Source organism: Primulina huaijiensis, chromosome 2, assembly GCF_012295235.1.
Source record: "Primulina huaijiensis isolate GDHJ02 chromosome 2, ASM1229523v2, whole genome shotgun sequence".
Lineage (NCBI taxonomy): Eukaryota > Viridiplantae > Streptophyta > Magnoliopsida > Lamiales > Gesneriaceae > Primulina > Primulina huaijiensis.
The window spans coordinates 27,014,934-27,040,096 of NC_133307.1; the positions used below are offsets into that span (position 1 = coordinate 27,014,934).

The 25,163-nt window shown below is 34.6% G+C and overlaps 3 protein-coding genes across 7 annotated transcripts; 1 reads left to right on the top strand and 2 right to left on the bottom strand.

The window, feature by feature from the left end:
• Positions 1–507: 507 nt before the first annotated feature.
• LOC140971144 (uncharacterized) lies at positions 508–6,040 on the top strand. Of its 5 annotated transcripts, none has more exons than XM_073433241.1 (6): positions 508–628; positions 750–984; positions 2,031–2,119; positions 2,215–4,206; positions 4,602–4,788; positions 5,270–6,039. In XM_073433241.1, the coding sequence occupies exons 2-6, from the start codon at positions 933–935 to the stop codon at positions 5,872–5,874; spliced, it is 2,925 nt and encodes a 974-aa protein (XP_073289342.1). In that variant the 5' UTR covers positions 508–628; positions 750–932; the 3' UTR covers positions 5,875–6,039. The 5 variants fall into 5 exon arrangements, with proteins under 5 accessions (XP_073289342.1, XP_073289341.1, XP_073289344.1 ...); XM_073433240.1 differs by having other exon boundaries at positions 518–628; positions 743–984; XM_073433243.1 differs by having other exon boundaries at positions 518–628; positions 743–984; positions 2,042–2,119.
• Positions 6,041–6,304: 264 nt separating this feature from the next.
• LOC140971147 (protein SODIUM POTASSIUM ROOT DEFECTIVE 2-like) lies at positions 6,305–8,163 on the bottom strand. The gene is made up of 2 exons (XM_073433247.1): positions 6,823–8,163; positions 6,305–6,651 (listed from the first exon to the last, which is right to left on the bottom strand). Exons 1-2 carry the CDS (start codon positions 7,457–7,459, stop codon positions 6,449–6,451), a joined length of 840 nt encoding a protein of 279 aa, XP_073289348.1. The 5' UTR covers positions 7,460–8,163; the 3' UTR covers positions 6,305–6,448.
• A 160-nt stretch (positions 8,164–8,323) lies between these two features.
• Positions 8,324–12,127, bottom strand: LOC140971146 (UDP-glucuronic acid decarboxylase 1-like). Its single transcript, XM_073433246.1, has 7 exons — positions 11,233–12,127; positions 10,633–10,779; positions 10,453–10,532; positions 9,356–9,439; positions 9,194–9,268; positions 8,914–9,006; positions 8,324–8,765 (listed from the first exon to the last, which is right to left on the bottom strand). Exons 1-7 carry the CDS (start codon positions 11,885–11,887, stop codon positions 8,559–8,561), a joined length of 1,341 nt encoding a protein of 446 aa, XP_073289347.1. The 5' UTR covers positions 11,888–12,127; the 3' UTR covers positions 8,324–8,558.
• Positions 12,128–25,163: the final 13,036 nt, after the last annotated feature.

Sequence of the window (25,163 nt, forward strand, 5' to 3'; positions counted from 1 at the left end):
AGCTTTGGATCATGTGCAAAATTGCAATTTAAATATAAACTGTATCATAAATATAAAAAATCTAAAGATAATTTTGAAAATGAATTATAATCTCATAAATTTATTTTTTTAACCAAGAGATAACATTTTATAAAAAAGAGATTTTAAATTTTCAAATATAATACAAACTTTCAATAGTACGCTCAAGCTTAATCAAAACCAGTACAACTTTTATCTGATACGTGGACTATATAGTAATTTTTGTTGTGCGCAAATTTAGAAATTATGTTGAAATTAAAAATTTTAAAGATGATTTTTTTTTAATAAAATTTTCTAATAGTTAACTAGAATAGTGATTAATAAATTAACTAATTTTAAATTTATGATTTTTTATATTGCAAATTAATATGTTCCTTTAAACTTAGATAAAATCGAACAGTACAAAATTCTTGCCGTTTTAGAAATGGGCCTTCCACCGATCCGACCCGTCCCGGTTGCCTTGTCTCCTCTTCTCGTGTCAAACTTAAATACTGTATAAATTTCAAACTCCCATTCAAAAAAGCTCCTCCCCTCCCCCACACTATTGCCCCCTCATTAATGGTCGCCTCCCTCCTCTCTTTCTCTTTTCAACTCCACGCCTTCTCTCTCTGCATGTATCTACTGCATTCACATTCTTCCTGCTTTTCTGCTGCTCATTGATTATCCTCTGCTGCTTGATCAGTGGGTGCGAAGATCTGCTAATGGCCGCTTTTTTTATTTTCAGGGCGCAGGTTTTTGAAATGAGCTAGCGTAGCAATGATGATGGTTCTCGAGGGGTTGTCGTGCTTTTTCCCGACATTTTTTGGCTGATTTTTGGTGCTATTTTGATTGTTGGAAGCTTCGTTTCTTTTTTACTTTATTTCTCTTCTCGTTTTGTCTTTTGCTGTGGATTTTGTCGCGTTTTCGAGAAGAAAATGATGGAGAGAACACGGCACAGGAAGTCTAGGAGAGCTTCGGAGCTTGAAGGTATGAATTTCTTTGAGTAGACTTTTGTGGTTTTGATCCTTTCCGCGAACGTTATTTTTTGTTTTTTCTTCTCGTCTGAAAATTAAGAGCTTGAAATTCATGAGCGTGGGCTATATCTTGGTTTGGTTATGGTGTTGTAGTTAAGTGCGAACGTTTATTTTTCACAAGTTTGGATTAGCGGAAATATTTTTTCCTTAGATTTTAAATTTGAAACTCGACGAGGACCGGCGAAAGTTGGATTGTTCTCCTTGCTTTAATACGTGAAAGAGAAATTCCATGTTCTTAAAGTTTTTACTCTCGGTAAAGAAGGGAAAGGTAAAAACGGCGCATATTTTACTCCACGGAACTTGAACGTTTGAATTTATTAATTATGGTATATTCAGTTTGGGTGATGAATTTAGAGTTACTAGTTTAAATGTTTTCTTTCGGAAGCCCTTTTTTCATGGCTTTAGTCTCCATTAATTTTAAAGAGCAAAAGCAGAGCAATTTCTGCGACATATTTTTTGGCTTTTTCATCTAAAAAAAATTTCAAAGTTGTTCCCAAAATATACCGAGTTTATTAGTATGGCTTTGTCAATAAAAAAGGTTTGTGGCTAGTGGAATGAATCAGTTACTTTACTATAATGGTGCCGGCATCCGGAATTCGCTACTCATAATGGGTTATGATTGCTGGGCCTAGTTCTTTAAAGGAGCTTAGTAAATTTTTTTGTTGTCTCATTAAATTATCTTTGGCAGGTATGTAAGTCAACATTCCAAGCTTTGAAATGTTTGGGAATAAATACACAGAGTTTGATATTTATATGAGTTGATTAGAAATAGATCCATGTTTCATATTTTGGTGAATGGCCGCACATTCCGCTATTTTGTTAATAGGATCTGAAGGCTTAAGAAGTAGAAAACTTTTTACGTTGACCACTGATCATAGTCTTTTCTATATATTCCCCCTCAGCAGGGTTAATGTAAGAACGAGACTATATGGGTATTTGTGCAAGCGATCGAAAATGTCTGTTTTGAACTGAGCATGTTTTATTTGAATTTTGATCCAGAAATTTCACAGTTTCAGCAACAGAAATTTGCTCCAAGATTGTCTTTGGATTCTCGTTCTCATACTTCTGGAAGCATTAGGGATCATATGGTCTGTGCTAGACTATTTGTATTTCTCTCATAATGTAATTATCCAGAAATTTTCCTCAATATATGACATTTGGTAATGCAATATGGTCACTGTAGATCATTCCTAAGTCGGGGCAGAGTTCCTTAGGGCAAGCCACAGGGATATCAATGAAGAAGTTGTTGGCAGAAGAAATGTCTAAAGAAATTGAATCCAAGAGACGACCACCAAATGTCATTGCCAAATTAATGGGCCTTGAAGGGCAGCCATCTCCACAGCATGTTTATAGACAACAAAAACCGTCTTCAGACAGCTGTGAACTGAAAATTGCTTTGAAGAACAAACACCGGCATGGAAAACAAAATAATTGCAGATCAAGCAAAAAAAGCGCAATGGAGCAGGAAGAATTTAGGGATGTATATGAGGATGTGGAAGCATCTCATATTGTCAATCGACGCTGTTCGTCAAGATGGAGTGCAAGTTCAATTCTTTCCAAACCTGGGATGTCATTAATTCAGCAGAAATTTATTGATGCCAAACGCCTTTCCACTGATGAAAACCTTCAGAATTCAAAAGAGCTGGATGGCACCATAGATCAGCTAGACTCAAATAAGGAATTGTTGTTAAAATACCTCCAAAAACCTAGTTCCGTGTTTGTCAAGCATTTGCATGATGCACAAGTCGATCACTTCAATTCTTTTGGAAGTCATATCGCTGTTTTGAAGCCTTCATGTTCTGAAAAGTACGAAGGCAATGCCAAAGCATGGAAATCAGAAAGTGATAGTTTTAGTAATCTGGTCAGTAACTGCCATCTGAAACGTGAAGATGGTCTGCTACTTGCACCTCACAATCGGCATGGGGCTTATATTTCTTCCAGTTCACCGGAGATTGAATTACAAGAGAAAAATGAGACAATGATCCTTCCTACAAGGATTGTTGTTCTGAAGCCAAACCTTGGGAAAATGCAGAATGCCGGTATATCTAGTTCGTCGCGTGATCCCACTCATGGCTATCTGCCTAACTTTAGTAAAATGAAGGAATGTTCGGGTGTCAGAGGTGCCAAAACACTATCATGGAGAAGTAAAGATGCACCATGTAATGAGGAGCTTCCCAAGATGCCAATGTCTAAAGGTGCTAGAGAAATTGCAAGGGACATTACTAAGCGAATGAGAGTCAGTTGTGATGAGACTATGGATACGAAGTCGTCTGGATTCAGAGGATATGCAGGAGATGAAAGTTCCTATGATGCTTATGGAAGTGATTATGAGAGCGAGTCGGATAAGTTCAAATTATTTCATCAAAGTTCCTTATGTGATGAGAAATGGTGCTTATATCCATCTCCTACTTTGTCTGAGTCATCTGTCAACAAGGAGGCAAAAAAGAGATTATCTGAGAGGTGGAAGGTGACTCACAGATACCAAGATGTGGAAATTGTTAGTAAGGGTAGCACACTAGGGGAAATGCTTGCCATATCTGAAAGAGAAACCAGGTCTAAACATTCGAATGCCACGGCGAGTATCAGTGGAGAAGGCAATCTATTTGGTAATAGTAATGGAACTGATTTGTGGGATAATACTGTAGGCATCAGTAGCAAAGATGGTTGGAAGAATATAGTTGACGGAACTTCATACAGGAATAGATCAATTCCTCCATCTATGGGTGGGAGAAGTTACAAAAGTAGCACATGTCATGAGAAATTGGCTGGGGAAAAACATCTGATGGATGGAGAAACTTTGCGTCGTGGTAGAAGTAAGGTTATGAAGGGAAATCTAAGTCGGATAGAAAAAGTTTCAAAAGATTCCAAATTGCTCAGCAAGAAGCACCCCCTGCATCGGGACTTATTTATCAGTGAGATAAATGCTTCAGCAGAAGCCAGTTTTGAGATTCAAATGGAGGCAAACATTAAGGAATTGTCTGGACAAAAGCCTATGTTTCAGATCCAAGGAGAGGATGAAATTTGCGAGAGCATCGTGTCTGATGCTTTGACCATTAGTGATCCTGGAGGCACAACCTCGTTTTCGAAATCTTCTGATTCACTTCCTAAACAATCATTTTCCATTTTAGATGAAGATCTCTCTCTTGCTCGTGATCAAGATGATTCAACTCTTCAGGTTTGTATCTTCGCTTCCCCTGGAAAATTGTGATCATGTTTTAACCCCCATAATAATTATGCTAGGTATTGTCTTTTTATTAATTTTTCAAATTTCGTGTCGTTTGACCAAAACAATCATTTTTAACAGGTTTTTAAAAAAACATTTTCATGCGGTCAGTTGCCCAAATAACTCATGTTTTCAGGTCACTCTAAGTTGTGTTTTTCTTCACCGGTACCGGCTGAAGTTGGTTTGGAGTGTTTACTAATTTTGTTTGTAAATAATTTATTCGTATCTTTTGGTATGTCTTGAATTATGCCCCTTTTCTGATTTAAGACATGGGGGTGCTGTACTAATTGAGCTATAAATGGTTTACTAAAGTAAAAACTTTTCATTTATGATCTGTGATGTTTTAGGAACTACAAAAGAGACCGCCTGAACAAGGTTCTCCATCCTCACACTTCCTTGGAACTGAGCTGGATTCTTCAGAAAGCTCCAAGGAAGCGGATCATCCAAGTCCAGTATCCGTCCTCCAGGTTCCTTTTGCAGAAGACGCGTCATCTAGTTCTAAAAGTTTTGAGAGAGTGAGGGCTGAACTTCATGGTATGAAGCCAGTTTCTCTGTAATCTTTTAATCACACGAGTATAAATCTTGGCTGTATGTCGTTGGAAGTTAAGTAGACAGTCAACTTTTTAGGAACTCGTAGAACTAGGAATGTCAACATCAATTTAATGGAAAAAGCTACCATGAGTGCTTCTTCAGAGGGCATGCAATCGTGATCGGTTTTTATATCTGCAAGTAAAATACCTTTCAGAGTGTTTTATTTCCAAAAGAATACTATCATTTATAGGTGACTTTATTAAGTCGACAAACCGCCCATTTACCCCAAGCTTTTGTTAAATCATGCTATACGTTGTTTCTATGTATTGAGTTCTAGGAATGAGACTATGATTTCCTGGCATTCCATGCACTCATTCTTTAAGAAATAATTCACTTTACTCTGTTTTTTCGTGTTATTTCCATCATTTTCTTCCTTAAAGCAAGCATGATCTCACCGCATGTTCTTTTCATCTTTTTACTGCAGAACTTAGAATGCAACTACAGCTCCTCAAGATGCAGTCAAGCGAATATTCTGAAGTTTCCCTCATCCCCCTTGAGGAAGAAGTTTCTGAACTATCTCCAATAGTCTATGGAAAAAATCATGTGCTAGAAACCGAAGGGTGGGAAGTTTCTTATGCACTTGATGTGCTAAACAATTCCAGTATGGAAGAATCCAACCCTGGCACCGTAAAAAAAAACCACTCCCCAGAGTGCCCTTTGGATCCTGGATTGTTCGATGATCTCGAGAAGAAATATAGTGACTTAACGGTTGGGTCGAGGCCTGAAAGAAGGTTACTTTTTGACACGATTAGTTCCGCGATTTTCCAGGTTTCGCAGCATCAAGATGGCTTGTTACCCTGGGTGATGCCGAAGTTAGGAAATTTGCAAATGACGCGAGATAAAGAAGGGATCAGAGACAACGTTGTGAAGCTGATCAATCAAGATTTCCCAAGTGGTGATGTATCGGAAACGGTACTCGATAAGGAGATGCTGTGGTCAGATTCGAAGCAAGAAGTTGACTTGGTAGGTAGTGAAATCGAGAAATTGTTGATAGATGACCTGATATCTGATATTATATGTATCTATTAGTTCGTATCTGGGTTAGACTCTTAAGTTTAGTTGGTAACTCTTGCTGATCACAAATTTAGTTGTAATAGTTATAATAAAATTATATGTATAATAAAGTGTCAACGCCAAATATGCCGTTTAGTGTCCTCGATAAGGATGCTTATACCCACTAATTCTTATTCGTACACTGATTGTATATGTGTTCATACAATCTTTCATGCAAATCATTTCATAAATGCGAACATTTACATAATAATTGAGAAAAACAAAAAAACAAAAACATATTTAGTCACGACATACACGCAAAAAAAGTAATTTTTTGTACTTTTTAAAAAGAAAGAAGAGATTCACTTATTGAGGTATATTTACTTAACTATTATTCGTGTAACTAGGTTTTGAATTGATAAGAGATGTATTGATTGATAAGAAATTAAAATTTTGAAAAAAAAAATAGAAAGAAAGACAGTTATGAAATCATAATGATGTTCAATAACAATTCTAAATTCATGACCAAACACATATTGATGATGACTGAATTTACACACATCAAATTTCATATAGGCTTTCACACTAAAATCCTCTGGTTTGCATCTCTCTATGCTGCAGCTGCTTCTTTGTAGCCTTTCTTGACTTCCGAGTTACTGAAACTGAGTGGCGTTTGGATGGAAGATGATATTGTGGGAGGCCATAGTTGGGCGTTTTTCACCTTAGATATGCTCGAAAGAACGCTCAACGGGGTCACTTTTCCGGCCACTGTCACCTTCTTTGCTGCAAAATCTATGTCAAAAGATGTAACTCCTGCATAAAAGTAAACAAGGATCAAGACTAGCTTGCAAGACCTAGCAAGAAAAGTGATGATCATGCACAAGGAACTTCATTTATTTGAAGATAAACTTGTTATGTCTAGATATGATCAGCATGTGGTGTGATTTAAATTTTTTGAATTTGAAAAAATTGAAAGATACAAACCTTCCATTCTTGAGATATGTTTTCTCATTTTTCTTTCACATCCTCTGCAATGCAACGACACTTTCAAAACAACAACCTGGTCTGCAGGGCAAGACAAAGTTGATGGATTCACATCACACGGTTCATCTGTTTTCACAGCCTGAGACTCTGAAGTTTCACCAGTAAACAGATTCAGATTCGGGTCGAAATCCGATAAAGAGTTGAATCGAACCCTGTCGTTACTCAGCAAGTATCTAGTAGAACTTGGAGGAGTGATAAAATCTGCAGTCTTGATATGGCTCCGACTCTCCCTTATAACGCCACCACTAGAGTTTCCATCACTGATAATAGTACTATCGGCACATTTCATCTTGATCTTGGCTTGATCGCCATTTTCGATTAAAGGGATTTTCTTATTCTTTTTCTTGAGTTGATTCTTGGGAGTTTTTGGGATTATAGTTTGCTGAGAAGTACTAAAAGGAGGGATTGATCTAGCATTTCTTCTTGAATCTCTGATTATGGGATTGTATCTGTCTATCGCTGGGCTACTACCGGGCTGAATATCGGACGAGAAAGAAGAAGAAGAGCCTTCGTCCATGTTGGGAAAACATATGTGTGTTGCAGCTTGTGATCGAGAGAATATATGGATTCTTTCCATGTTTAAATTAATGGCTTAGCGAATCAAAATTGTGGGTGGGAAAGATAAAGAGAAGGGACTCTTTCTGGTCAAGGTAAGTGTTAAAACAGTGAAAGAGTCCCTATATTGCACTCTAAAATATCAAATTTTTGGTGAAAAAATTTAATAATTAAGATTTTTAGATGTGATCGTTCGACATGTTATCAATACCGATGAATACCGATTCGTCCACGTAGCCAATTCTTGTAAATATTTAACTTAGGACCAAAAATATGTGATGATCCTCAGAACTAATCTTTATTTATAAAGTATGATTTGGGCCACAGAACAGACCAAAAGTAAACTTCTTTTTGCAATCCCAGAATAAGAATAATTGGAACTGTCTTCTTGTGATGCTTTTGGATCATATTCTTCTTGAATTTGAAATCAAATGGAGTTTTTCCATCTTGTGGTTGAACTTGAATGATACACATGCCCATTTGTTCATGATCTTTTTTCAAGAGGCAACGATTGTGGGGTTCAAAAAAATGCTAAGAATTAGATGCCTTTTGCCTCACTTTTAACTCTTGCTTTCGTATCTTTCCTTTAGCTTTACATCGCTTCCAATTTGGACTGTATGAATAAGTCGAGCTAGTTTACAAGTTTTTCGAGTTGGTTCAGACTAATATTTGAATTTGAGATCGAATTATCTCCAATGTGATACTTTTTTCTATCAAAGACTTTATTCATATGCCTTCATCTCTTCTTTTCTGCTTTGGGAGAATAGAGGCAAATTACATAAATTTCCTTTTATACTACCTTCTTTGTTCTATCAAATAACTTATTTTAAACATAAGGAGGATGCATAAAATGGACATATAGAATCGAGAAATTTAATGTCATTGCTGATATGAAAGTCGGCTACATATAAATGTCCAAAACTGGATTTAAGCCAAAGGCAAGTCAATAATACAAAAACTCATCGTGGTTTGACAAAATACATAGGTAAGTGGTAACGATGCGATTTATTGCTATTCCGATGGTAGTTAGTATTAAAAAAAGATATAAATGCAGTATGTTAAAAACGAATAACATACACAACATGCTTTCAATCTATACATACCTTTTCGCTGCATTCCTACTAGTTTCCCTTTCCTTCATCTTCGTTCAAGATACGGTTTCGAAAATCAGAGACCATTCGAGGTAACCCCTCTCGCAAGGAAATCTTCGGCTCCCAGTTGAGAAACTCTTTTGCTTTACCAATGTCCGGCTTCCTTTTATGAGGGTCATCAGCGGTGTTTGGTCTGAATTCTATCGTTGCACTTGAATCGATGGTCTCTTTGACAACCTGGTGAGAGCAGCTCGATGTAATCTTGCATGCATACACATTTTCAAGATTTTGATGAATACTTGATTCTATAATGTATTTTTTTTTTATCTCTAACACATATCTAAGAAATGTTTCCCTTTGAAAGAAAATAATAATCTACACAAACCTCAGCAAGCTCCAACATGGTGAATTCTCCGGGGTTACCCAAGTTGAAAGGGCCAACATGATCGCCTTCCATTAATGCCACCAATCCATCAACCTAACATTGAGAAAGTGGGAAGGTTCGAGGGTACATCAGTTTATCAACACACAGAATTCTACATCTCACATTGAGATATTTATACAACTTGTGCAAAGCATGAATATTTTCACATATCATATTTCTTAAAGTACAAGGCATTTCACATCAAATAAACTCCCAACTGGGACAAGACAATATTACCTACCAAATCAGATACGTATTGGAAGCTACGTGTTTGCTTCCCATCACCGTATACCGTCATAGGTTGTTTCCGTATGGCCTGCACAACAGGGCTGCAGCAATTAGAATTTGTCGTCTTGATGCATCTTTATCAAAATCGATGAGAATGGCATTATGGAAGACAAACCTGTGAGACGAAGTTACTGACAACACGCCCGTCGTCCAGACACATGCGAGGTCCATATGTATTAAAAATACGTGCAATGCGTACCTGTAAAGACAGAGAAACATTGTCAGGGTCAATATACATATTATAATGTTTTCTAAAGAAATCAAAGTATCTTCTGTAAACTTCAATAGAGCATTTACATCAAGCTGACAAATCAATCAGACCGTGATCAATAAAAACTAGATAGAATTGGTATTTCTTTATCAGGAGCCTAATTCCTTGTCCTCTCTTGGGAGAAGTCTAGATATAATCTACATCTCATGTACTTACACTGTCTTTTATATACTGCTAGTTGGGGTCTATGCCAAAGCCAATCATAAGAGTTAGTGCCAAAACCGGGTTATAGATACAGATATGGTTTGTTAGATTTTTTTTTAAAAGACAAAAGAAAAAAGAAAGAAAATGCCAATCACTGGTTGATTCATCTTCCTCGCTCTACATGACTAAGAACAATGCTTTGTTTTTTCGTCAAGCACATCACAACATGATGGTTATGGCGGTCATCCAACACTTCCTTTTTACATCCATGTCGCATACAGTAAGCATATATGTACTTGGAGCATTTCCTCTAGTAGAATATTACTACCTATGTGCATGCACTTATGTGTTTCGACAAAAACAAAACATTGGGTATCTGGTATGCAACTTGATACATCGAGCTGAAAAGGTTCGATCACCCAAATTAACCCACACAATTGGTCATGTGAGATGCATAGATAGTAAGTTAACTACAGTACCACAGGGTGTCACCGGGAAAGGTGTCATTGGGAAAACACATGAATAGGAAGAAAAAACATGGAAAAGCAGCGAGAAAATGGAAACCTCGCATTATTTGATGATATTAATAACTAAATTGAGTGCTAATTCATCACAAATTGGTTCTTAGTTCACCCAGAAATGCAATGACAATAATATCATTCTCCCGAAGAAAGATGAATACACATTCAAAAATTAGTCGCAATATAATGAAACAAAAAATTCAAATCATACTGCATAACACCAGCAGATCGATGATCATGAAGCTTCAAATTCAACAAGTGGCGGTAAGATATTACCTCTACTCCAGCGCCACGATGATAATCCATAGCTAAAGTCTCAGCTGTTCGTTTACCTTCATCATAGCAACTCCGCTCACCTAATTAATCAAAGGATCATTCAACCATTAAGTTCACAGCACAAGAGCAACATTGAAAAGAAACAAAAAACACATATTTGCACAGAACAGCACCACCCACCAATCGGGTTTACATGCCCCCAATATGTTTCCTTCTGTGGATGCTCGAGAGGATCACCATATACCTCGCTTGTACTAGTGAGAAGGAATCTCGCACCAACCCTCTTTGCAAGGCCCAACATATTCAATGTACCCATTACATTAGTCTTGTAATAACAAGTCAAGGATATCAAATGACTCCAAATGCTACAATCAATTCGAGCGCTAAATGTTTAGTTGTCAATTCCGAACATTACTTGAATAAGAAAGAAACCGAATCAACATAAAAATTAACCAGAACAGCATCTTAACCATGCCAATCCATCTAATCCAACGAACACCAAAACTATCCTGTGAAGGATACAATACAGATAGACTCAACAATTTAAAATCACACAAGAACATGGATTAATACACATGCACACGTAATCTCATAATCATCTCCCTTCTTTATAACCATAAAACCTCCAATTCAATTTTCGCAAGCCAAATCACACAGGGATCAGCCACGATATCATATTCACAAGCATAAAACACACATACCCAAAAAAAATTCAACACCGCATCCCATAAAAACTAAAAACTTAACACACTCTTCGAGCCAACAATTTCAACAAGGATATGATGGTCTTGACCGGATTGTACTTATAATGCACCGGCGATGCAGGGCAAGCTAAATGGTAGATCTGATCCACCTCCAGCAGAATCGGCTCAACGACATCGTGCCGAATCAATTCGAACCTCGGATTCCCAAGCAAATGCACCACATTCTCCTTTCTCCCCGTAAAAAAGTTATCAATCACAATCACATCATCTCCTCCGGCAATCAACTTATCCACCAAATGACTTCCCACGAACCCTGCGCCGCCGGTTACGACTACCCTCTTCCTCTTCCCCCCTATGCCGACCGGAACTCTCCCCACCCCATTAAAATACGGGCTACGACCCACCAAATTCTCATATTTCCGACCCGTATCACTGCCACCCTCATAATTAACGATTGAATCATGACTTTCGGCGGAGATTCTATGCCGGGGATCTACGGATGAAGAGCTGGCGGAAGACAGGCGAGAGAGAGAGGGCTGGATGATGAAGAAAGTGGAGGCGATCAAAATGCCAACAAGAATAAAGAGAAGGCGCTGCTCCCTGAGGAGGTAACTGATGGATCTCTGGATCGAACGCGTGTGTTTCAGGGATTTTGGGGAGTATGGTGGGGTCTGAGATATCGGCATTTCTTCGCCTCTTCGGTAGCTCGATTGCTTGTGCAATTGCTTCATTGCTTCGCGCTAAATTGCCCAGAATGCTTACTGATTCAAGAAATGCGAATGATGATTGATTTCAACAAACATTTGATTGGCTAACGCATTCGTATCGGATAGAGAAGAGATTAACATCAGGTAGGGGAGCTGCCCGTAAATTCACTGCCACTGTACAGGAAACACTTTGAATCTTGATTCAGATTTGTCTGTTACTTGTTCTGTGGAGGGGTGTTTGTATCCCACGTTTCCTCATATTATACTGTGATTTATAAAAACCAATAATGGGTCTCAGTTGGTCTCAGGATCGAATCTTACTGATTTCAGATTGTTTTTCTAATTTATTTAGTTAGTTTAAGTATTTTCTTTGTCTGATATAACAAGTCTCGGAAATTTAGTTAATATTGCAGGTAAATATATTATATTATATTTTTATAGTCATTTTGTTTGTCAATTAACTTGTCTAATTAGAGAATTTGATTTATGATTTAACTGCTAATGTAACATTCAAAAAATCAATAAATTTCGATATTGTTATATCAATATTTTTTAGTGTCGAGTTAGTATTTTAGAATGTTAGTTCGACATTTTCGTTATCACATCAACAATGAGATCAAAACAAACAAAAAAATAAAAATTAGATACCAGAATAAAAATTTTAAAAATTTAATGTATTAAAAACCAAAATTGAGCAACTCAAATGACTAAAAAACTATTTCCCCTAAAATGTTGCTGGAATGTTTGTTTCCAAAATATGGTCTAATTTTTTTTTATCATATTATTATTGAAATTTCAAATTTAGTACAATATATTTGTTTTTTTTTTCTATGTTAGATATATCGACAATACACAATGCAGTAATAATCAGTGTCATGTCAATGACATACAACTTCGTGTCAATCAACGAGTAAATTAAAATATAAAACTGTAAATGAAGCAATGTTTTATTATACTAAAAGCTGAAATCTGATTAGTAAGATGATAAAAATAAAATAATATCATCGCACTGGACCAATTTTATTGTTTTCCTAACAGAATATTAAAACATAAATTGTTTTGAAATTGAGGTCGACTCGAACTCGAGATATGAACTTGACGGATGATAAGTTTTGTAGGTGGAGCTCGTGAGTAGATTTAATATTTAATTACATTATAAAATGTTAACCAATAGTCGATACATCATATGTAATATAAGTTGTTCTTAAATAAAATCATTTTGTTCGAAAGTTGATTTAATGCACAATTGTACATTTGAAAATGTGAATCGATTATTATTTGATACCTTTGAACTTATTTCCACATGTTATTTTTCGCATGCTCATTATTGTAGTAAAGAACTAACAAAGGAGCCATCTGAGAAGGCACAAAACAGTAAGGAATCAACTTGAATCTAGTTGGTTTGCGAGTTTGACAAAGTTGTCCCTAGTTGAATCCAATTGATCTAAAAACCTTTGAAATCAAATCTAAAAGTCCGCTGTATACAAAATAAATTTTGTAGCTGAGTACAGACGTTTTTTTCCTCCCCACATGGATACAAGTAGATAAACGGGACAAATTATTGATAGAATGTCTCAATTGGTTTAATAAAATTAATCTTTTGAGGACTGTACTTAGTATTATCAGATATAAAAAGTTTTATCTATAAGGCCAAATTAATGAACACCTCTTGTCTCGTTAGATGAAATGTCAAGCATGACAAAGTTTTGAAATATTGGGTGGCGTTTGTTAGGTAAGAATTTAATGGTGTGGGATCCACACATTAAATATAATAATAAAATCAAATATCTCACATCGATTTTTTCTGAAAACTGAACGAGGGAATTAGTTATAAATAGAGCTCAATTCCTTCAGTTATTGTATCCCAAAATCAAAAGCTTTTTAGCTTTGATAAAAAGAGAGTGCATAGAAAAAAAAGAGTGTATTTTTTTCTTGAGTTTGGGAATTCTCTTTGTGTGAGTTAGAGAAATTATTTTCTCGGTATACTCGTGTTGGGAGTGTGAGAAATATTAAGTGTATTGGTGTATACACTTGTTGTAATATTTCTTCCAGTTATAAAAGTTGCAGTGCTCCGTGGACGTAGCCTATATTGGGTGAACCACGTAAATCTTTGTGTTCTTGTTGGTTATTTTATTCCGCATTTTTGGGTATTATTATCATCGTGATCGGCATCGCTTCGGGGTGTAATTCCCCAACAACTGGTATCAGAGCCTTGTTGTGAAAATTCTTAAGAATTATGAGTATGCTCTGTGGTGTCAGCTTTGTCTGATCTTCCACATCAGAAAAGATTTTTTAGATTTTTTGCTAAGGCTAGAGAAGTGATGGCCGGAGATGATGGATCGGGACCGGGTATCAACAAGTTCGACGGTACAGATTTTACGTTCTGGCAGTTACAGATAATAGATTATTTGTATAGCAAGAAGTTGCATCAACCTCTATCTGGAAAGAAGCCGGAAAAGATGGAGGATGATGACTGGAAGCTTCTTGATCGACAAGTGTTAGGTGTAATACGATTGACCCTAACGAAGAACGTGACACATAACGTGTCGGAGGCAAAAACAACGGAGGAGATGATGTCTATTTTGTCGGACATGTACGAAAAGTCATCAGCAAATAATAAAGTACATCTCATGAAGAAGTTATTTAACTTAAAGATGAGAGAAGATGCATCGGTGGCTAAACACATCAATGAATTCAACACGATTGTTTCACAGCTAACGTCGGTTGAAATTAAATTTGATGATGAGATTCGGGCACTTATTCTTTTGGCGTCTTTACCAGACAATTGGAAACCGATGCGGGCAGCGGTTAGCAACTTTGTTGGAAAAAGAAAGTTACAATTCAATGATGTTAGAAATCAAATTCTTGCTGAAGAAGTTCGCATGATGGATTCAGGTGAAGGAACATCATAAAGTTCTGCTTTAAATCTCGAGAATAGAGGAAGGGACATGAGTGGCGAAAAGAGTTTTAACCAATGGCGCGGTAGATCCAAGTCAAGAAATGGAAAAGACAAAAGGAACTTTGAAAAAAATGTGAAGTGCTGGAGCTGTGGTGAGACTGGTCACTTGAAAAAGAATTGTAAATCAACAAAGAACGACGTTAATGTTGTTACTGAGGAGGTACATGATGCTCTATTACTATCCATGAAAAGCACAGTTGATTCTTGGGTTATGGACTCGGGAGCTTCGCTTCATACCACTGGTAATCGTGATGTATTCGATAATTACATTGCGGGAGATTACGGAAAAGTTTTCCTGGCTGATGGAAAACCTTTGGAAATTGTTGGTATGGGTGATATCCGGATAAAGATGACAAATGGATCTGTCTGAAAAATCAACAAAGTAAAGCATGTATCAAAGTTGACACACAATCTGATTTCAGTGGGACAGCTTGACAACGAAGGTCATAATGTGACCTTTGGTGATGGTTCCTGGAAAGTGAAAAAAGGAGCCATGATTGTTGCTCGAGGAAAGAAAACTGGAACATTTTATATGACTTCCAGTTTGAGAAATAAATTAGCGACTGTGGATGCTGGAGCTAATTCAAGTGTATGGCATAGTAGGCTTGGGGATACGAGTGAGAAGGGAATGAAGATGCTTGTTTCAAACGGAAAGCTACCGGAATTAAAGATCGTTGAACACAAGCTGTGTGAAGCTGTATTTTTTGAAAGCAGAAAAAGGTGAGCTTTTCAAAAGAGGTGAGAGAACCGAAATCAGCGGATTTGGAGCTGGTGGATACTGATGTGTGTGGACCATCTCCTGTGACATCCCTTGGAGATCACTCAAGATATTATGGCACTACTGTTGACGATTGGAGCAGGAAATTTTGGGTTATTTTGTGAAAAATAAATCGGATATTTGAGACCTTTAAACAGTGGGAGTTAGCCATGAAAGATGTGATGGATTCACTGTCATCCAATCACATGTGGGAGTTGTCAGAACTTCCTGAAGGTAAAAATGTTTTACATAGCAAGTGGGAGTACCGGTAGAAAAACATAACGGTAGCAAGCGGTACAAAGAAATACTTGTTGTAAAAGGTGAAAAGGAAGTCATTGGTTACACTGATATTTTCTCTCTGGTGGTAAAGTTAACTACTATCAGGAGTGTACTTGGATTGATGGTAAAAGAAGATTTACATATGGAACAGTTAGATGTAAAGACGAGGTTTCTTCATGGAAAGCTAGATGAAGAAATGAATCAATCACAGGGATTTGAAGTACGAGAGAAAGAGAAAATGGAGTGCAAACTTCAGAAGAGCTTGTATGGTCTCAAACAAGCTCCAAGACAGTGGTACAAGAAGTTTGACGGTGTAATGAATAATGATGGTTTTCTGAGGTATCAGGCTGATCACGGTTGTTATGTGAAGCTTGATGGTTATTATATCATACTACTGATATATGTAGATGATATGTTGATAGCAGGAGTTTGTCTGGTGGAGATTGATACACTCGAGAAAGAGTTATCAAAGGAATTTGCTTTGAAGGATTTGGATGCTGCAAAACAAATCCTTGGAATGGGGATCCTTAGAGATTGGGTAAATGGAGTCTTGAAGCTTGAGAAGATTCCTGGAAGCAAGAATCTAGCTGAAATGCTCACGAAGGCTGTTATCATTGGAAAACTGAAGTTGTGTTTGACTTCAGTTGGTCTCCTGGACTAACAAAAGAGGTATGAACTGCTGCACTGTTGATGTGAAGACATGATTGAAATCAAGTGTTCAAGTGAGAGAATTGTTAGGTAAGAATTTAATGGTGTGGGGCCCACACATTAAATATAATAATAAAATCACATATCCCACATCGATTTTTTCTGAAAACTGAACGAGAGAATTAGTTATAAATAGAGCTCAATTCCTTCAGTTATTGTATCCCAAAATCAAAAGCTTTTTAGCTTTGATAAAAAGAGAGTGCATAAAAAAAAAGAGTGTATTTTTTTCTTGAGTTTGGGAATTCTCTTTGTGTGAGTTAGAGAAATTATTTTCTCAGTATACTCGGGCTGAGAGTGTGAGAAATATTGAGTGTATTGGTGTATACACTTGTTGTAATATTTCTTCCAGTTATAAAAGTTGCAGTGCTCCGTGGACGTAGCCTATATTGGGTGAACCACGTAAATCTTTGTGTTCTTGTTGGTTATTTTATTCCGCATTTTTGGGTATTATTATCATCGTGATCGGCATCGCTTCGGGGGTGTAATTCCCCAACAGCGTTTTGACTTATTTTTCTCATTTGTTTTTGTTTAGATTTATTTTAATATGTATAATATAGGTTTATTTCGTCATGTAGGCTCAAAAACTCGATGATTTATCAAAAATTATAGTTAGTGATGACGACACAACTTAAATATTTTAAACTGTACAATAGCTTAAACAACACGTTTTGATTGGTCTAACCAGCAGGGACACTTATTGCACCAGATAGTCTTCCTCTCAGTAATTGTGATTCTCGCAATCAATTAAAATCGAACATGTGAATCTTTTCTCTGATACCAATTGTAAGACCGAACGTTTGTCACTTTATCAAAAGTTATAATTGGTTGTAACAGTACAACTCAGAACTTTTAATTCAAGCATCATTTTTTTGATTATTTTAACTAACATGGACAATTATTGCACACAACAAGCTACAGGAGCTACGTTGAGAGTATCAGTACTTAATAAACAATATTTGATAGTCATAATTGACTTTGGCAAAAATAGATCAAAACAAAAAATAATTTTAAAATATTAAATAAAATCAAACATTGATAAGTTACAAAACTAAAACTAAAATTTATGACGAATCAACGTGATAAAATTGTAATTTTTTCCAAATATAATTAATTGTGTTCCTAAGTCCAAGAAATAAAACACGTTTTTATTAGGCTAATTGATTAACGGGGAGGAAAACTATTATATATTTTGTATCAAAAAACAAAAAAGTTATTAATGTATTGTACTATTGTAGTTTTCCATAGTCCTCAATATATTGTATTGCAATAAATCCAACAGTTACGTTTGGAAGAATTGGTAAATTTTAAGAAGAACTGAAATTCGTTGTAAAAAATATTCGAAATCTCCATTGTTTTAATCGGACATCACCCGCATACACATTACAAATAAGAAAAAGGTCGCAGTACATATATATGAGGATAATTAAAAAAAAATCACCTTTTAATTCTACTAAAATGAGTTTTATATCAAATTTTATTAAACAAAGGAGAGATTACGGTGACTTCGCTTAAATTATATAAAAAATTATTCTAATGGATTATATTTAAAAATTTATACATATGATCTATATATATCTATAGATTTATTGAGGCTTTTTAAAAATAAAAAAAAAACTATTATCATCAACTTCCAAAAGCTCAAGACCTCTAGAGTGTGTTTAGTACAAGTGATAGATAAATAAATGATTGATTATGTTATAGATAACAAGGTTGATATATTATTAATCAAACATTATGTGATAGTTTTAATATTGTTTGGTTCAACATTTTGAATATGTGATTAGCTTCTAAATATCAATAAATTTACTATTATATCCTTGTTAAGTTTACTTATTTGTTGTACACCCCTAGAAGCAATACATTCAGATTCACATTTAGAAAAATAAATTACGAAGCAATAAGGTAAATGACATACCAACAATAGACCAAATAAGTTACAAGATTCACCATCTAAGTTTCTAAATATTAATAAATTTACTATTATACCATTTTTAAGTTTTCTTATTAGTTAAATAAGATATTATAAATAATTTTTAATATTACACACGTGTATATATATATATATATATATTTATATTTATATTTGTTGATGACTAGACAAAATTGTTATTTCTCATCTCACATTTCTTTTAATATTCTAACAATGTATCAATAAATAATTTAACATGTACTCCAATATGTTTGTGAGAAATCATGCTCGCAACTTGTTTGTTCCTTCTACTTCATCTAAAGTTCATCATTAAAATTTTTATTCAATAAATAACTTAACCCAACACTTGGATTGAATGATCCACCTAAAATCTGAAATTACAGGAAACAAATATAATATCAAGTTTTGATCAACAAAAATTACAGACTCGAAAGCTGAAAAAAGTATAATAATACACAAAACAATAACTAAGATGTAAAAAAATAAGGTACCAAACATAATACTAGAGTAAACAGTATATCAAATTCAAATATTAAAAACAAAACAAGAATGTCAGGATGTTTAATTATATCATATTTACCAGGTAAAAAATGATATATATTAAGTTTTGATGTAAATAAAAATTATATAAATCAGAAACCAATAATAAAAAGTCGTTGGATCTAAACCACAGTTCCCAAAAGTCGCCAATATAATGTCAATATTGCTGTTGAACACAAATGACAAAAGAATTCAACGGGGCAAAAAAAACAAAACAAAGCACACCAGTCTTTCCAGACAACAGTACGGAAAATCGATATTGTAAAATATGACTTTTAGGCATCGAATATCTCCCTTTAGTAAAATATGACTTTTAGGCATCGAATATCTCCCATAGTATAACAGTAAGACTAATTTATCACGCCTCTTGTTTGGACTCACGCTTACGTAGCTGTCCAATAGATTTTTATAATAATTTTTTGATCAGACTTGTTCGGACTCACGCTTACGTAGCTGTTCAATACATTTTTATAATAATTATTTTGAATATGTCATCGTTTTATGAAAATGATTAATTCAAATTTTTATAAAAATTTATTGTAATTCATTATAAATTAATTTTAAATCAATAAGTTTTAACATATGAGACATAATTAACCCAAGTCACTTTTTTTTTTTACACACCACCCACAAAAAGTAGGCTGCCTAAGGAATATATTGTGCCCACATTTTTGTATTGATGTCATCCACACAAGGTCGAGGTAGTTGAGGACTTGAAGTTTGGTTAATCTTATGTGAGATTTAAAACCAACGGTCATATGACACGCAGTTCTAAATATCTGTACAATATATCTATTTATTCAAAATTATTGTTGTTATTATGATATATCAATTTTATCTTAAATCAATTTTGTCATCTATTTGTTCTAAAGTTATAAAAATCATTTTAATATAAATTGCAATAGGTACCCCTGTATAAAATTGAGGTAGTAGCTGTGAATACTTAAAAAATATTATGAATTTTTTCTTTACGAAGTTGTGTAACTTAAAAAAAAATCATAATTTTCTTTAAACATTTACAAACACTACCTAAATATCTCCTAACCACAAAAAAGTCCACGTTAGCTATTCAGATTAGACATAAGTATGTTGTTATGTGGCTTTAAAAAATACAAAAAAATTAATAATAAATTTTCAATAGTATATCCAAATATGAAATTTTCCCAAATTTTAATTTCAAAAAATATTAAAAAAAATACGTTTTAAATTATCGTTTATTTGGGAACTAATAGCTAAATACACTTTTTCACTAAGAATTTTCTATATTTAAATCGATGGTAGATTTAACAATTATATAAAAAAAAATGTCAGTTTTCAATATTAATAAAAAAATAATTTTTGAATTGTCTCGGGCCTATATGATTCTATAAGGTGATGTTTGCTATGGGAGATAGGATTGCGTTGCATAATTTATAGTGTTATTATTATATATAATAACTGATTAAGATATACAGTAAGTATAGATAAATAATAATATATTTAATTTGATTTTGTGAGACACGTGATCTATTTGGATTGTTGATAAAAAAATTATTATTTTTTATGTCAAAAATATTACTTATTATCTTAATGAAACTGTGCCTAAAACTTGTGGTGCATATATAAAAAAATCCAAGACCAATCTTACTATGATACAAGATATTTAGGTCTTACTCCAATGTCTTTGTCTATCTTGACTTCAGAAATACAAGTGTTTCGTCGCTATAATGTGGAATTTTCTAGAGAAAAAAATGGTAATGAATAATATTAAATATTATTTCAATATAATAATATTCCATATTAAGTCGCATTTTCACGTGGCGGATCCATATGGATGAGGAAAATGATTAATGCTTCATGTAAAAATAAATTAATCATAATTTTCATTAATTAAAAGTTCTAATTCCCAAAAATCTATTAATTAATCTAATTTCTTTACGCAGCTAATGTCATAACCCATTAAACATTGTTTTCAATTGGGAGAAAAATATTGCTCGAGTATACCATTAATTATTTTGCTTGCGGTCAAAGTTAAGAATTTTGAATGAAACGGCGCATGAATCTATTTCTTCTCTGAATAATTTTATTTTTTTTTGTAATAAATAAGGAAATTCGGATGGTAATAGTTTAAAGGTTTATATTTTAGAAAAATAAAACTAATTTTATTAAATAATATCTGACATTAATAAGTTATTTCCCCCCGAATAATCCTAAAAAATAATTTTTTTTAACAAAAGAAATTTAGATATTATATTCGACTAGTTTAACGAACGATGTGAAGATATTTTGTAGGAGAGGGAGATCGTAATTGAAAGCGAATAAATTATAATAAATTTCAGCAGAGACAAAAGTCCCACAACAAATCAAAAAAATTCAAAACATGCATTGGGTTATATATTTGCCAAGTGTGTGATCCTCAGCTTGTACGTGAAAATCGTCGAGCCAAGCTTTTTTCAGACCGGCCAGGATTTTATCTCGCCACCTTTACCTAAAATTATTGGACTAATTCATTTACTTAGTTGTTTCAAATTAAATGTTTTTTTATTAAAAAAAATCTCTTACCAGGATATATAACTACATAACTTTCGAATCTCATATTATTAATTTATATCAAAATAATTATATATTCGAACTCCACTAATACAAACAATTATTAAATTATTTAATTTTCTGTTACAATGAAACTTTGACAAGATATATTAATCGTGATATATATAACTCTGCCCAAAGTATTTTTAACTGTGTAATGTAATGTGGAAGATTTTCTTTCATTTTAAGCTTCTATGCTAATTAATGAAGTGGGACACGTCTTATACATAGACTAATTATATCATGAATTAAACGTAAGATTATCATAGCGCCACGTTAATTTTCATTTGTCATCCATAAGATATTTTATGTTTCATAATATTTGTACCTATCAATGGATTATAAATCGAGGAATTTCGATCATTCGATTTTTCAATAATTTAAAATGTTTTTCAACAACTATGCACGCAATTAATAATAACCACACAATGCGCGCGCACTATAATTATGTGTCATGTCCAGTCTCAACATTTTTTTACCATCAATTATGTATATTTTTCAAGAACTGTGTAGGCAGTACTTAGTATCTCAGATCTTTTTTATAATATACGATTGACGATCTACACTATACGTATCCAAATGTTTTAGGCAATTGAGAGACCGAACTTTAACTCCAGTGTTTTCATTTTATTTCTTTTTTGTAATGAATCAGGTTCGAGTCCTTCCAATCTTTAGAATATGATTTCATAAAATAAAAATAAAAATAAAAATAAAAATATGTTTAAGGCAATTGATATTATAGAAAGAAACTACTCAAAGCTTCCTTTCAACATCTCAGCTTATGGTGATTTGGAAGACAGGTGGGCAAGGACTAAGCCACGTATAGGTGGGGTTACATATAATATCTATGTCAAAATATTAATATACTGGCGGCTCGAGCACATATATGATTATATTTATATTTATATACATAATATTTTTTGTTTTATTCGTTTGGTTAATTGACAAAAATTTGTGTGAGACGGTCTCACGAGTCGTATTTTATGATACGGATCTCTTAATTGGGTCATCCATGAAAAAATATTACTTTTTATGCTAAGAGTATTACGTTTTATTGTGAATATCGGTAGGGTTGACCCGTCTCACAGATAAAGATTCGTAAAACCGTCTCACAAGAGACCTATTCTTCAAGTTAATTAACATGTTGCAGGATTAGAAGTTTGTAAATTATATTTGTCACGCCCCGAGACCGAGGCGTCGGTGACATCCGACATTGTTTAACAGTTACTTGAAAACAATTAAGCCTCGTATCGAAATGCCAAAAACCAGTCTTTTTCATAAATAAAACATTGTCTTTACTTTGACAATAGAATAAAAATACATCAAGATTGCGGAAGCGAAATAAATACAAAGTCTTGAGTCTAGATCTTTTGGTGCGATCACCAGCCCCAGAACGTCTCATGTTCCTCCTCGCTCCATTGTTCTTCATTTTTATCTGGGGATTGATGTAACGGGTGAGTGCTTTGGGAAACACTCAGTAAGTAGGGGCCGATCGATTACCACAAATACATATAAGGATAATTTTAAAACATCTTTTAACAGACTTTCAAAACTTATCATATCAAACATTAACCGAATCAGACTCGAAGGGTGAAACATAACTTATCAGAACAATTCAGAACAGATCAGATCAGAACAAACGGAACACTGTTATTCATCTCGTCATCCATGGTCAAATTGTCCCCCATATGTTAGTCCTCTAAGGGGTGAGGCCAAAACACAGTTTTATACCCACTGATGGGGGCCATAACACAGTTTTATACCCACTGATGGGGGCCATAACAGAATTTACAATCGTCGTTCCATATCCAACTCGAATCATAACAGTGTATTACAAAATCAGATTCATCAAACAGTACTTATCAGAATTATGAGAGGACTCAGCAGATTCAAAGAACGTCGAGACCAGAAGAACATATCGTACATCGATCGAGATTTTATAATACATAATATAGCATTTTTCGAAAATGATTTGACACACATACAAGCATGTCATACTTATAGAAATTTTAAATTAGAAAGAAATACATAGCAAAAACCCACTTACCGAATTCGAAGGTGTAGTTTTCGAAATTGCCAAGTCCTGAAGTACAACTCCCGTTGAATTTCGGTCAGACGGTGACCGAAACCTTGCAGTATTTTGCCTAGATTTATGAAGCAAATCCAGCAGCATTTCGACGTATCTTCTGATCACTCGGACTGCACGAAGCCTTCCCCCTTTTTCTTCTTGCCTTAGACGTCGAAATGGAGAGTAGAGGAGAGAAGAGGAGAGGGATGAATTTTTGTGATGATTTTAGGTGTGGTCTCTTCAACATACAATGGTGTATTTATAGGTGAGATTTTGCCCTTTGAACTTCCTCATGGCCAACCCCTTGCATTCCAAGCAAGTATTAATTGTGTTCATTCATTCATCCATGCACACCAAGAGTCACTTTGGTATATCAAGGGTCATCTCTTTCATAATAAATTCATCCATGCACACCAAGAGTCACTTTGGTATATCAAGGGACATTTCATGCATAATGAATTTGTCTCATCCCTTTGATTGTATTCGAAAATTTCGGGTTCTCACATCCCACCCTCCTTATTGAAAGTTTCGTCCTCGAAACTTGGTTCAGCTCGACCGTTTGAAGAGATGAGGATATTGTGTGCGCATCTTCTCTTCTAGTTCTCATGTTGCTTCCCGTTCAGTATGATTCGACCACTGTATCTTGACATATGAAATTGTTCGGCATCTCAGCACTTGGTATTTGGTGTCCACTATTTGAATAGAGACTTCTTCATACTTCAGCTTCTCGTTCAGATTTCTTTGATGCATAGACAATTACTTGCCTCTCTTAAATGAGAACACATCACGATCCTCATTTGATGCTTCATTGTGAAATTCTTACCTTCTTCGGGAAGTACTAATACTAGCGTAGAAGCGAGTTTCTTTTTCAGGATCTAAAAACTCTTCTCACATTCCTCACTCTAATTGAATTGAGAGTTCTTCTGAGTGAGCTTGGTGAGTGGAAGAAAATCCTTCAACACGTTTTCTTAATAGCCAACTAATCCCAAAAACTTCGAATTTCTATTCCAGTATTCGATCAAGGTCAATCCATTATTGTCTCCACCTTCTTGTGACCCACTGATATGCCAATTTAAGAGATTATATGACCAAGGAATATGACGTTTTTTAGTCACAATTCACATTTCTTAAATTTAGTATATAGTTATTTTTCTCTACGCATCTGCAGAGTAAGACGAAGATCTTCCTTGCGGTCTTCCTCACTTGTTGAATATGCAAGAATGTCATCAATAAATACTACCACAAACTTGTCGAGGAATTTCTTGAACACTCTGTTCATGAGTTCTATGAATGTCGTTGGAGCATTGGTTATAACAAAAAGAATTATTATGAACTCATAGTGTCCGTGTCCTCTTTTTTTTTAAGGTTGTTTTAGGAATATTCTCTGCCTTGGCCTTCAATTGTGGTAGTCTGACCTTAGATAGAGCTTTGAAAAGATCTTAGCTCCTTTTAACTGATTGAAATGGTCATCTATTCTTGAAAGATGACATT

Excerpts from the sequence above, each read along its gene's own strand:
- LOC140971144 (XM_073433241.1), top strand. The coding sequence starts at position 933 with ATGATGGAGAGAACACGGCACAGGAAGTCTAGGAGAGCTTCGGAGCTT. Across the intron at positions 985-2,030 it reads GAGAGCTTCGGAGCTTGAAG|AAATTTCACAGTTTCAGCAA; the intron begins GTATGAATTTCT and ends ATTTTGATCCAG. Across the intron at positions 4,789-5,269 it reads AGTGAGGGCTGAACTTCATG|AACTTAGAATGCAACTACAG; the intron begins GTATGAAGCCAG and ends TTTTTACTGCAG.
- LOC140971147 (XM_073433247.1), bottom strand. The coding sequence starts at position 7,459 with ATGGAAAGAATCCATATATTCTCTCGATCACAAGCTGCAACACACATA. Across the intron at positions 6,652-6,822 it reads ACATATCTCAAGAATGGAAG|GAGTTACATCTTTTGACATA; the intron begins GTTTGTATCTTT and ends ACTTTTATGCAG.
- LOC140971146 (XM_073433246.1), bottom strand. The coding sequence starts at position 11,887 with ATGAAGCAATTGCACAAGCAATCGAGCTACCGAAGAGGCGAAGAAATG. Across the intron at positions 10,780-11,232 it reads CAATCCGGTCAAGACCATCA|AGACTAATGTAATGGGTACA; the intron begins TATCCTTGTTGA and ends CTTGTTATTACA. Across the intron at positions 10,533-10,632 it reads GGGGCATGTAAACCCGATTG|GTGAGCGGAGTTGCTATGAT; the intron begins GTGGGTGGTGCT and ends TTGATTAATTAG.